The sequence below is a fragment of the Corylus avellana genome, chromosome ca6 (assembly GCF_901000735.1).
Source record: "Corylus avellana chromosome ca6, CavTom2PMs-1.0".
Classification (NCBI taxonomy): domain Eukaryota; kingdom Viridiplantae; phylum Streptophyta; class Magnoliopsida; order Fagales; family Betulaceae; genus Corylus; species Corylus avellana.
This window is the reverse complement of record NC_081546.1, coordinates 17,474,415-17,487,044: the sequence shown is the minus strand read 5'-3', so window position 1 is coordinate 17,487,044 and position 12,630 is coordinate 17,474,415. Positions and strand designations below refer to the sequence as shown.

General features: G+C 36.3%; 1 protein-coding gene across 1 annotated transcript in view; it reads right to left on the bottom strand.

Moving 5' to 3' along the window:
• Positions 1-559: 559 nt before the first annotated feature.
• LOC132183835 (DNA mismatch repair protein MSH2) overlaps positions 560-12,630 on the bottom strand; it is an 18,607-nt gene continuing 6,536 nt past the window's right edge. Inside the window, exons 9-13 of the mRNA XM_059597286.1 lie at positions 10,658-10,768; positions 6,779-6,905; positions 4,774-4,976; positions 2,020-2,172; positions 560-1,265 (exon numbers count right to left, since the gene is read on the bottom strand). Coding sequence (XP_059453269.1) covers positions 1,065-1,265; positions 2,020-2,172; positions 4,774-4,976; positions 6,779-6,905; positions 10,658-10,768 — 795 coding nt within the window. The 3' untranslated portion in view covers positions 560-1,064. The remainder of the gene's footprint in view (positions 1,266-2,019; positions 2,173-4,773; positions 4,977-6,778; positions 6,906-10,657; positions 10,769-12,630) is intronic.

Below are 12,630 nucleotides of genomic sequence, written 5' to 3'. Positions count from 1 at the left end.
CTCCCACCACTTGCTGGGCCTGGGACTTGGTGATGGTCCTTTGAAGGCTTCGTGAATCCTTTGCTTCAGAGTAATCTCTCCCTTTAATGGTCTTGAATAGGATGACACTCTACAACCATTTATGCTTTACTGATGTAGGGTGGCAATTTATATTGGCGTGTTGAGTTCAGATCGTGTCAAAGCATGTATATAAAATTATATAAGCCAGTCCTAATTCAATCAATTTAATTAAACGAGTCAAATCCCTTAATTCTAATTTCGTATTGAATTTATGTCAAATTCGTGAGTCATGTCAAAATTTACAAGCCATTATGTTGCGTGTTAAGGCATTTGTATAATACTATACAGGTCAACCATAACCCAATCCATTTAATTAAACGAGTCAAACTCGTCAACTTTAACATTTTAATTTCGTATTTGACTCGCGAGCCTCGTCAAAAATTGCCAATCCTATTCTTACGTATTGTGTAAGGAAAAAAAAACTCAACCCTCTCCTCTCAAAAAAAAAAAAAAAAAAAGGGGGCCAAGGAATTAACGAATTTATAGCTACCATCATAAATGAGCAGAAAAAGCTTAAGTACCATTGATAAGCCTGAAATACATAAGCAAATGTTTATACATTATGGTCAATTTCACCTACTGGCATATAAAGCAAGGCAAACCAAGGGGCATATACACCTGATCTGCTTGTTTTCTTGTAATCCAAGTGGACCAAAATCCTCCAACACCCATCCCCCAGAGAAGGAGAGAGAGACCATAGGCAGGCTCAGAGAAGCATCTTTACAACAAAGAAACAATTGCCAGTTGAAGCCTGCATTTGCATTCTAGATTTACGGACACAAAGTTGGAGGGGGAGAGGAAATTCCACCTTGGAGAGAGAACACAGCCAGGCTCAGAGACACCAGCAAAGAAGCCAAGTGCCACATGAGTTGAAGCCTGCATTTGAGGTTTCCAGGGGGAGGCAACATTCCGCCCAAGCAAAAATCCATTACAAGGCATCCTATTTACAGCAACGAGCTATACAAAGATCCCAAAACACAAGGCCACCTACATTTTAAGGTCGTCTAGAAGAACTGCTGGAGCCAGTGACAGTTTACTGCATCCTTCTGCAAGTCCTCCTTCAATTTGTTTACTTGTTGCAGAGCCTGCGTCAAATCCATTTTGTCTAGCGGGAGATCAGAGAACTCCTTCAAAAACTGGTGAGCCCGGGCAGCACCTCTAGACATCTCATCAGGATCACACTCTCTCTTTCGTTTGGATCCTACCTGTGGACCAGAATAACAAAATTACAAAGACATAACTGGAGAAAAGAAGGCTCCAACACAATCATTTGATACCATTTGCATTATTTGTTAAATGTTGCATTTTGGTTACTGATAGGTCGTTGGTTACTAATAAGGATATGATATGTGCTAACCAAATTGAATTCTTTTTGGTCTCAGCTAACCGAGTAGTGTACAAGGATATCTACACTTTCTTCCCAAAAAGGGGAAACTTTGAGCTGGATTTCCAAGTACAGAAAACCACGCTATATACACAGTATTCTTTTTTTCACAACTCGACTTAGAATGCATATATGCTTCTGAATCACTTTGTTTCAAATATTAGTTTGTAGAACACTAATTTCAATTTTTGAATAGTGACCTGAATATTTTACAGAACAAAATTTTATGAGAATACATTTATTACTGTGCAAATGAAGATTGAGGAAATTCTACAATGCCTTTTCAGTTAGTTAGCTGGGGGAAATTGATCTCTTTATACGTTATATTTCCTGTTATCTCAAGGAAAAACCTCTATATTGAATGACACTTAAAAACTAATATATTTGGTATTCTAGAGCATTTAATCAATTTCATCAACTTATGTAATATGACCTGGGTTTTACTTTAAAGTATATGCATTTATAGCTCATCAACATAAAATCAATCAAAAGGTTTGCATAATCAAGAACCAGTGCCAAAGCAATACAGCTAGTTACTGTCTTGCCATGAGCACTGAGATCATTACAGATCCCACCTCTTCTTGAGCATCATTGGAAATGATTGCAGTAGGTGAGAAATCTTCCAATTCAGCAGCCTTTTCTCTAGCAAGGGCAACAACGCTTTCAGGAAAGTTTGCAAATTCTGCAACATGGATACCGAAACTTTGATCACAAGCCCCTGGCTCAACCTGGAGAGTATGGCCAAATAAAGGGGCATGAGTGCATACAGTTTTGCTCAAGCATTCGAATAAGCAAGAGGGATTGAAGCAAATATCTTGGAGTAATTAGAGAAAAAAAAGGAATTATTACTCTCAAATCTTCTTAAAAAGTACCCCAAATTTATCTACACAGTTCGGCAAATCTGTGAACGCTCTTCTCAATGGAAGTAAATAACTACTTTTTATCAACATTTAGACTTTATGACACAACATGTAAATATGCGAAATCACATTCAAACATTGCACTTGCAAATGCCATAATACTTTTTTTGTTTTTTTGTTTTTTGTTTTTATGCCAGATAACTACAAAAAATTTAGAGCACAAACAGATTGAAATGAGATATTATGACAATTGACTTGCTTTTCAACAGAAAATTTCTGAAGTAAAATTAAAAATGTCTTTGGCAGTCATTAGTCCTACATATTTTGTCATCCTTGACTATTTGGAGGGTTTAGGATCCTTGGCCTAAGCCCCTCGTTTGTAGTCTTGGCTTTTCTCTCTTTTTGGTTGAACTTTATGTCTTGGTGAGTCTCCCTTTAGTTGCAGCACCGCCTGTGTGGGCTCAGTGCCTTGCTAAAGCTCGAGCTATACATTGTGACTGGGAATCTCAAGTGTGAAAAAAAAAAAAAAAAACGATTTTGTTTGTTCTTGGTCATGGTCTAGTTGGTTATCACGTCAGTCTAACACACGGGAGGTCTCCAAAGGTCTCTGTGGTGGTTGGTGACATCAATGGTGGCTGGCGAGTGTTGCAGTGGCCATGTACATGGTGTCAGGTTGGATGTCTTGTTTCGTGGTTGTCGTTTGGCTCCGTGGCAGTCGTAGTTGGTGTCGCCAGCGAGATCTGATCGTGTCCAGCAAGGTCTGCCTATTTCTGGCGAGTTTCCGGTGTGTTTTTGGAAGACGAGGGACCCTGTTTGGTTGCTGGTCGTTTCTATTCCTTTTCAGGGATAAGGACGCAGTTAAGAAGTATTCACACCAGTTTCTATTTGGATCTGGTTCCTTCACCTTTTTGGTGTGCTGCGGCCAGTTCAAATTAATCCTCAGTGTTTTCAACCGAGCCAGTCCGGTTCAGATCGGTTCACCTTGCTTATTGGTCAGTTCATTCCAGTTTAGTGTCTTCTCTACTAGGTCCAGCTCTCTTTCTGCCAGTTCATCACCTTTTCAGCCGGTTCTGTATCTACTTTGGTCAGTTAAGTGTTATCTTTCAGTTCAGTGGTTTTCCTTTCAGGTCAGTACATTCTTTGGCCAGTTCTTGCTATTTCTTGATTGGTTCAGATGATTTTTCAGCTGATTCAGGTTTTTTGGCCCATTCAAGTGGTTTCTTAATTGGTTTAGGTGGCTTATCGCTCGATTGGGCTACATGGAGCAACCATCGGGGTTTATTGCTTAGGAGTACTAGATTAGTGTTTAAAAGTTGTTGTCGTTGGTTGACTGTTGTTGGTTGTATTGATAATCAAGCCAACGTTGTTGTTGGTTGTGGTTGACCGTTCTTGGTTGTATTGATCATCAATCAAACGTAAATTGTTGGTTGTATTGATAATCAGTCATGGGAAATATGATCGTCGTTGGTTCTTGATCATATTGATCACTAGAATCATGATCGTCGTAGTTGGTTATTGAGATCCAATTGACCTTAGTGTTTTGCAGTGGGTTTTGACTGGCTCTCGGTGTTTTCCAGTGAGATTCGGCCGCTCATTGCAGTCTTCCGGCGAGTTTTCCATCGGCATTGAAGTTTTTGGTGAATTTTCATTCGGAATTGGCTTTTTATGGAATTTCAGCCTGTTTATGTTTGGTCCGGAGCATTTTGTTGTTTTTTATTTTTTATTTTTTATTTTTATTAGTCTTTGTATTGTGTACTCCAAGTTGTTCCAACTTGAGGGGGGTATTATGATATGTTTTTCGTTTGCTTGTTTGTTCCAAGCTAGGTTTATACGATATATTGAGGGTGAGCGTTGGGGTTTTGAGAAGAAGGGTATTTTGGTCATTGTCATATTTCTCAAAACCTATACAATAAGATGTGTGAGCTAGACTATGTAATAGTAACAAGCCTCAACCTTCTGTCTAAAACTTTCATGCAAACTACAACAGAAGCCAACCCACTAAACCACTACAAACTTGAAATTCCTAAAAAAACAAAAGGCAGGTGGAAAATCTTATCCGCTTTTGAGGTGATTGTAAATCTCGTGGGGTGACTCATGGCATTTTTGAAGTTCTTGATTAATTGTATTTTTGAAACAAAATAAAGACAAGTATTGACAATGATAGAAAATAATTTGCCACTAAATTCATGCAGTACAAAATTAATAATATACATAATCAATCATAAACAGTTCCTTTCATCATACAAGACTATTTTAAATTAGAAACACACTTTCCCTCATTTCCATATTTTCTCGGTTTTTAGAAACAACCACCTACTTCTCAATCCAAAATCGACCATTTTTATGCTAAGAAACAAACTTTGCATGTTAAAAGTGAAAAAGAAATAAACTGACTAGTGGCAGTTGGATTCGTGATAAAGAAAAGAGCACCGTAAAATAACCAACATATTATCATAGTGTGAAGTCTACCTTATAAAGCATAGTCAATTTGCGACTTGACGAGTCAATGTGTGCACTAACATGGTAGTTTGCCACACCAACAGTTTGCTTCTTATGGGGTTCATGATCAGGACTTTCATGAGCTAATGCAGTCAGTTCATGAAAGTGGGTTGCAAATAAAGTAGGGGCTTTGATCACTTCAACAAGATGCTCACAGATGGCCCAAGCTAAACCTGAACACCAGAAAAAGACTTTTGATGAGATGTTAGTTGAACCCACAATGAAGCCTAACTAAAATTAAAAGCATACTTCAACGGACATGATCAGCCAAAACAGCCAGATCATTATTCTGCAACCAAAATGCAAGAAAGTTACGTGACTTAAAATTACTGTATAAACCACGCATCAAAAATTAAACTTTAAAATGTCTGAATATTACTTCTTAGAATCAATAATTCTAAAAGCTTATGCACAGTAGTAATCCAAGAATAATTTGAACAAATGTACTTAAACAAAAGCCTGTCAAATTTTCAGAGTACCAACTATTGCTATCATGCAATTAATTTATTGACCACAAATAAGTAGTTTCTCTTTACGAAACAGCTCAAAATAACCATCTGCACTTTGATGAAAAATTAAGAAATTTTGGTTATACCATAAAGACATCACTAAATAGAACAAATTGTCTGCAATAAAGTGAATAGGCTTGATTAAACTAAGCAAGGTAAACATACATTAACCCTATATATAAATTCAGACATTTCTTATTAATGGTCTGCCAGATGAGCCCACATGAAAATAGTATGACTGCCTGGATGTGTCAAGCACTACTTGTATTTTATTCTTTTGAATAAATCTTGGAATGGATAATTAGTACTTGGCTGTTCATGCATCTTAGTTTCTATGACTACCACATGGTCATTGATGTCTTATTCACTGTTTCACAATTAACTTTAACATCACCCAGCAAGAAAGAGTAATACACATTAAACATTTCCACGCTCAAAGGTTTTGCATGAAAATGGAAATATTTCTGAATTGAAAAGATCAACAGTTTTACACTTATCCCACAAACAAGCACAATTTTTCAGCAAGAGCATGTTTCTTAGAAATTGAACAGATATGGATAACAGAATAATCCATTTCCACAAAGTATACACAGCAGGGTAAATAAAATTGTTGCAGAATTAAAATCAAACAGGTAAATTTCTTATGAGACTATAAAATCACAGTAAAAAACCTCCAACCTGAATTAGGTGCAAACTTTTTACTAAGTGATTGTTTGATAACCTCAATCAGCACTGAAAATAAACATTTCTGCATTGAACTATTCTCTATTGTGTTTCACACATTTAATTTTATTTTGTAGATCTTTCATAATTATGAACAAGTCGGTAACACTCTATGTGATACTTGGATGAGGTTGTTGCAACCAGGACTTCTGCCGTGAGAATATAAAAACTAGATAAAGCATCAACCAAGGCTTGGTAAAGTCATGCTTAGTTGCAATAGTGTTTGGGCACGGTAGCACAAATGCATTGTATCTCCAGGGGCAGGGGTAGTTAAGGGTTAATTATCTTCTCACCAACAAGGCACATTTGGCTTAACTCAACTAAGCCTTAATCCAACTACATGACGTTGAACGTGTATTGTATCAAAAGTGGCTTGATTATAGAAAAATGAAAAATGTGTAGTGTTACCAGTGTATGAGATCTGAAATATATATATATATATATATATATATATATATATATATATATATATATTTCTGGCAGTCAATATACTTCTTTTCTTTTGGATAAGCATAAATAATTTGCAGTTAATTATATTTTTGAACCATCCACAAAGTGGTCTGGGAAGAAGCTAAAAGAGAAGAACAAGCAGTGTTATTCAGTCAGATTCTAAATGTGTTATTCTGTCAGATTCTAAATGTTCTCACAACAAAAATTCAAGTGAGAGAGAGAGAGAGAGAGAGAACAGTACATGATCAAGATAGGAAACATGAAGCTAGAAAATAGGTTCAAGAGAGACCAACCAAATCCATCGTAAGTTGATGTCCCGCGGCCCAACTCGTCAATGATTATCAATGACTTATCTGTAGCTCCTTTCAATATTGATGCAGTTTCAAGCATTTCTTGCATAAAGGTAGAAACTCCACGTAACTAGAAAGAAAAAGAACACACTTCATTGACAAGGACACATCGTTTTATATTCCTCCCAAGTCCCAAGGCAATCAAGTAATATTTTCTACAGTGATAAAAATCAGTCCAGAAATTGTATAACCGATGTATGGCAACGGAAAAACACACAAGATGGCCATTGCCATGGAATGAGTGTAGGAATCTTGAGAATCCTACAAGATCTATTTGTTCTTTTTCCTTTGGCAGATAATCAGAACTTCACCAATACAAATCCGATTGAGAGGTCTACAAGAGATCAGAAATTGTTGAAATATAACTACATGTTTCTTTTGTTCTTTCCCGGTGATCAGAAAATAAAGGAATAGTTAATGTTATTGTATAATTAGTTATTGACAAAATACTGACTTAGGGCATGTTTGAGATTACGTTTGTAGACCTCAAAAGTGCGTTTAACACCCTGAAAGCTCGTTTGAAAAAAAAAAAAAGCCCGTTTGGTAAAAAAAAATTCGAAGCACTTTTGAAGGTCAAAAAGCTTAAAAATTGCCAAAACACACTTCTGACAAAAGCTTAAAAATGAAGCTTTTGCCAAAAAGCGTTTTTTAACTCAAAAGTTCTATTTCTCAAACGTAATCTCAAACATGCTCTTAGTCTACCCTATTTCATTAGATTCTGGATGTGATGGACAGTTCCAATAAAATTCAAATGCCTAATGAATTGCATCATATTGCTTGAAGAACTTCTCTCCCTATATGTAAATGTTTCGAGAAGTATTATGCAATACAAAGGTTAAATCAGAGTTACTGCTCCAAACATAGTTCCAAACCAGCCCACAGCCCATCCTCCTAAAATAATATTGGGTCAACCCATACGCTAAGCAAATCAAATTTAAGTGACCTAATCACTAAATTTAACGGGCCATGTTTGGGTTAGGCTCCTAAACCAGCCCAGCTTGAGACAAATCCAAGAAAACATTCATTTCATGCAATGTTACAATAAATTAACTTTTTTGATATGCATACTTTGAAATAGTTTTTATGTTAATAACATTTAAACATACAAATCAGTAGTAGGTAAATAATCAAGAATCTGTATTAGCACCCTATTAAAGGCGTAGTAGTTTACACCTTTAATGGTTCATTTTTCTACTTAGTAGGGATTCCGCTTGTATACTTACTGTGTACTTGGGTTGCGCCACTCTGTGTGTTTTTTTAATATACATTACTTATATAGAAAAAAAAAAACAGTGTAGTAGTTTACATGAACGATTTAGAGAAAAGTTAGAGGCTCATTACTATTGTTCCATAGCCTACCTCAAACATCCTATTATATAGAATAATGCTAAAAGGATGACTAGAGTCCTTGTGTCCTCCTAAATGTGACTTGGCTTTTAAAGTTACTATTGAATTTGAGATTATTATTGGATTTTGATGTATTAGTGATTTTAAAAGCCAAGTAACATTTGGGAGAACACAAGAGCATCACTCTATTATATAGGCTTGAGAAACATAACATTGACCAAAATACCTACAAACCCTAATAACTCTCACAACCCTAATAACTCTTCTAACACTCCCCCTCAAGCTGGAATAGCTTGGAGCACACACTACAATCTTATAAAAAACAAGAAAACGCACTAAACCAAACATAAACAAGCTGAAATACCACCAATGTAGGGTTGATGATCAATACTACCAACAACGGTCGATCACAACCAACAACAATGTAGGATTGATCATCAATACAACCAACAAAGAAAAACCAACAGCGATCAACCAACAACTACGACAACTTGTAAATATTACTCTAGTACTCCCCCTGAGAAACAAACCTGATGATTGCTATGTGTAGCCCAAATCGATACACCAGAACCAATTAAAATACTATTTGAACGAGCTGAAAAACAACTGAATTGCTGAAAAATTATTTGCACTAGTCAAGAAATAGCAAGAACTGGCCAAAGGATGTACAGGACTGAATGGAAACCACAAAACCGATCTGAATATGCTCTAAACCGAAAAGAAAACCATTGAACTGGTCGGAACATTTTCTGAATTGGTAGGGAAATCACTCAACTAGACAAAAATCTACTGAACCGGGCTAGAAACAAAGTGAACCGGATAAAACACAACTGTACCGGACAAAACACTACTGAACTGATATGAATATGCTCTCAACCAGAAGTAAAATCCACTGAACCAGACAAAACTCCACTGAACTGGCATAGCCGAATAAAATACCATTGAACGGGGCATGGAACTTACTGAACCGGTCAAGAAAGGCACGGAACAGGTCAAAACCCTACGAATTGGCTCTAAAAGGTATTAAACTGGTCTCAGAACACTCTAAACTGGGAGACAAGCAACTGAATTGGACAAAGAGTTGATGAACCGGCCAAAGGGAGTGGAACTGATGACTGAGCCCAAACAACTTATCCAAACCAAGAACGTAGCTATCCTTATCTAGGATAAGGGAATAGCATGCACCCAAAACCAAACAGGGGTCTTCCCTGCTTGTGGAGACGCTGCCGGCCACTGTTTTCAGTGACGGCTTTGTCGCCGGCACCACAGAATCGTCGGAAGGACCAATGTACACCTCGCTTCATCAATGCATCCCGTGTAAATCTAAAGCTCTGATACGATGTCGTAGTTTGCATGAATAGTTTAGAGAAAAAGGTAGAGACTCATTACTATTGTTCCATAGCCTACCTTGCACATCTTATTATATAGGTTTTGAGAAATAAAACATTGACCAAAATACCCACAAACCCTAATAACTCTCATAAACCCTAATAACTCTTATAACAAAAGGATTCAAGCTAATGTCTTCAATTCATTATAAAAGAGGACACTCATGCACATGAATAATCCAACCCAAACACTCAGCAGCGTTGGTAAAAATATTTTGATTAACACAACTTGCATCAAATATCTCAAACTGATCTGTTAATGTTAGGGTCCCAATAATTTATTTTGAAAATTATAATCAATGCAAGACATAAGTACAACAGATAAAAAAATGAGAGTAAATACATACTTTTTTGAGATTGGACGCATTGTTGTTGTCACTTAATAGTGAAATAAGTCTGCAATTTAGTTGCTTTTACTGTTGATGCAGCATGTATAAGAGTATAGATGTTTAAAATCTGAATCATGTGATTTTTCCTTTTGAAATTTCACTAATATACTTATAGTTACTTATTCTTTTTCTTTTTTGTTTGTAGTAGGTGCAAATATTAGGAATACACTGGAATAAATTCAATAAAAGAGATCTGAAATACATTATTCAATATATTCAGCAAATGTTTCTTATATTTAATTGTAGAAGGTGGGACTGTGAAAGCGGTAAAATATTCAGTGTAAAAAGGAAATGTATAACTATGTTTGTTTAGGCCCATCTAGACAAAGCACAACTCACTAGTTTGTGAGTGCATAATTATTCAGTGTTTCAAACGTTGTACCAATGCTGCTGCCTTGATCATCAATATTCAGCACAAAAGCTTGTGATTGATGAAAAATAATATATATACCAAAGAATGAAAGGAAGTTATAAAAAGTATTCCATTTTCTGAGGTTCATTATGTGGCAGCGCAGGCAAGAATAGATCGTGGAACAAATTTATTATATTAGGGTCAATTTAAGGAGTCAAAAATAAATTGATGCTGAACTCACTTGGCAGTCACCAGCACCCACACGATCTATTAAGATCCTTGTGGAACAAATTTATTATATCAGGGTCAATTTAAGGAGTCAAAAATAAATTGATGCTGAACTCACTTGGCAGTCACCAGCACCCACACGAGCAAAAATGCAATCACGTACAGAAATGCTAGCTTTGTCACATGGAACAAAAGAACCAACTTGTGCCATCAGAATATTCACACCAACCTGCAAGTGCAAATTATAAATAGACAGATGTAATCAAACCCATACAAATCTCAACTGGTAATTGCGGAGTTCATGGGATCCCATTTAAAGAGAAAAAGTGGTAACTAGAATAGAAGAGGTGTCAATATGTTGAAACTCGTTAGTGATGAGGTGTTTTGGTGAGGTGTCCCTATGTGCTGTCCTAATCTAGAATACTGTAAATTCTTATATAAATAATTAATGAATGGTAAAGGGTAAATGACATACAAACTCTAATTTTACATCATAACAAAATCAAACAAAATCGAATGAATTGGTAACTAGAATAAACGGAGGTGTTCAATATGAAAAAATCAAACGAAACCAAATAGCAAGGAGATCAATCCCTTAGTTGGTATTCATTACCAAATTATCAGAAGAGTAAAATACAAAACTAGGATCTTATAGTTACATGGATGGAAGCAATAACATAGTAGTTATTTAGTTGCAACTAGCAACAACTGATAGAGAAGACGCAAATAATTGAATAATCAATCACACCTGCCGAATAAATGTGGATTTTCCACCCATGTTAGGCCCAGTAATGATTTGGAACCAACTTTTCCCCCTGACCTGATTTGCAAGGAAAGCCAATAACGAAAAAAATTAACCATTCTGATTTAAGATTGTAGAAAAAGAAAATGTTTCCCAGTATCTTATAAATACCCACAAGTTTACAATCATTTGGTATAAAATTCACCCAGTCTTGAGCCTCCACACAAGGATGTCTGCTCCCTTCCAAGATAATATCTCCTTCATCCTATCATAGCCAATATAATCATAATTCTACAGTGGGGAAGTGAACTTTTCTAAAACGGGGAAAAAATCACTAATCAAAGAAATCAAAAGCAGCAAATAACTAGTAACTAATTACCGAAGGGGTGATGACTGGTCTTGTGTAGGGAGTAGGACAGCTAGAAGCCAGATCAGCAAAACTAAGTAAGACATCCAACTCAGAAAGCAATCCAGCTAAAGAACCAAAAACCTGTAGAGGAGAAGTTTTTTCAATCCACAACAGTAGCCCAGAAGCAGCAACAAGAAATTATAAAGTATAACTACCTCAGAGAATGTTGCTGCAGTTTGAACTACTCGGTCGACCAGCTCTTTCTGACAATTCTTATACTCCTCAAGTTTCTTTTGATACCGGTCACCTAATTTTTTAAGCTTTGTATTGGTAAATTTAACTCCATCCTTTCGGGTTTCAAGGACAATAAATTGAGTAGTGAGCTTTTTCCTTATTTTTGGCTCCTCTTTCTTTGTGATTCTAAAAACATGTCCAAACTGTGTGCCCCTATCTAACTTTAACGCCTTATCTAGGGGCAGATCAAGTTCATTAGCAGTTTGTTGATGTAAATTGTGTATTTGGCGCTCCAGTGACTCTTGTTCATCTTTCAGTGCAGAGAGTGCAGAATCATAACTGGAAGAAATCATGTATTCCCCATTCTCAAGTTGATCAAGGTCAACAGAAGCTTCTACAAGGCCAATGAACTTATTCAGGTGATCATCATCAGTCCAGCACTCTAGGGGATCCAAATACCTGTCCTTGATCAGTGAGGAAAATTGTCCCTCATAATGTTCCAGGGCACTTTTAATGTAGGGAAGTCTTATACTTGTCTGCATCCAGAAGATGTAAACCAAATTAAAAACAGAGGCACTTTCAACTACTGGATACAACTTGCGACATAAACATGTAACTAACTTCAAAGGAAAGCAAGTAGGCTGCACTTAATGCTGCAAAGAGGCATTATGGTAAACTCAATGCCAATAATAAGCAAAATAAAGAGTTTTATAGCTTGCAACCCACTGAAGAAAGAAAATACATCAAGATCACCAAAACTAAGTTC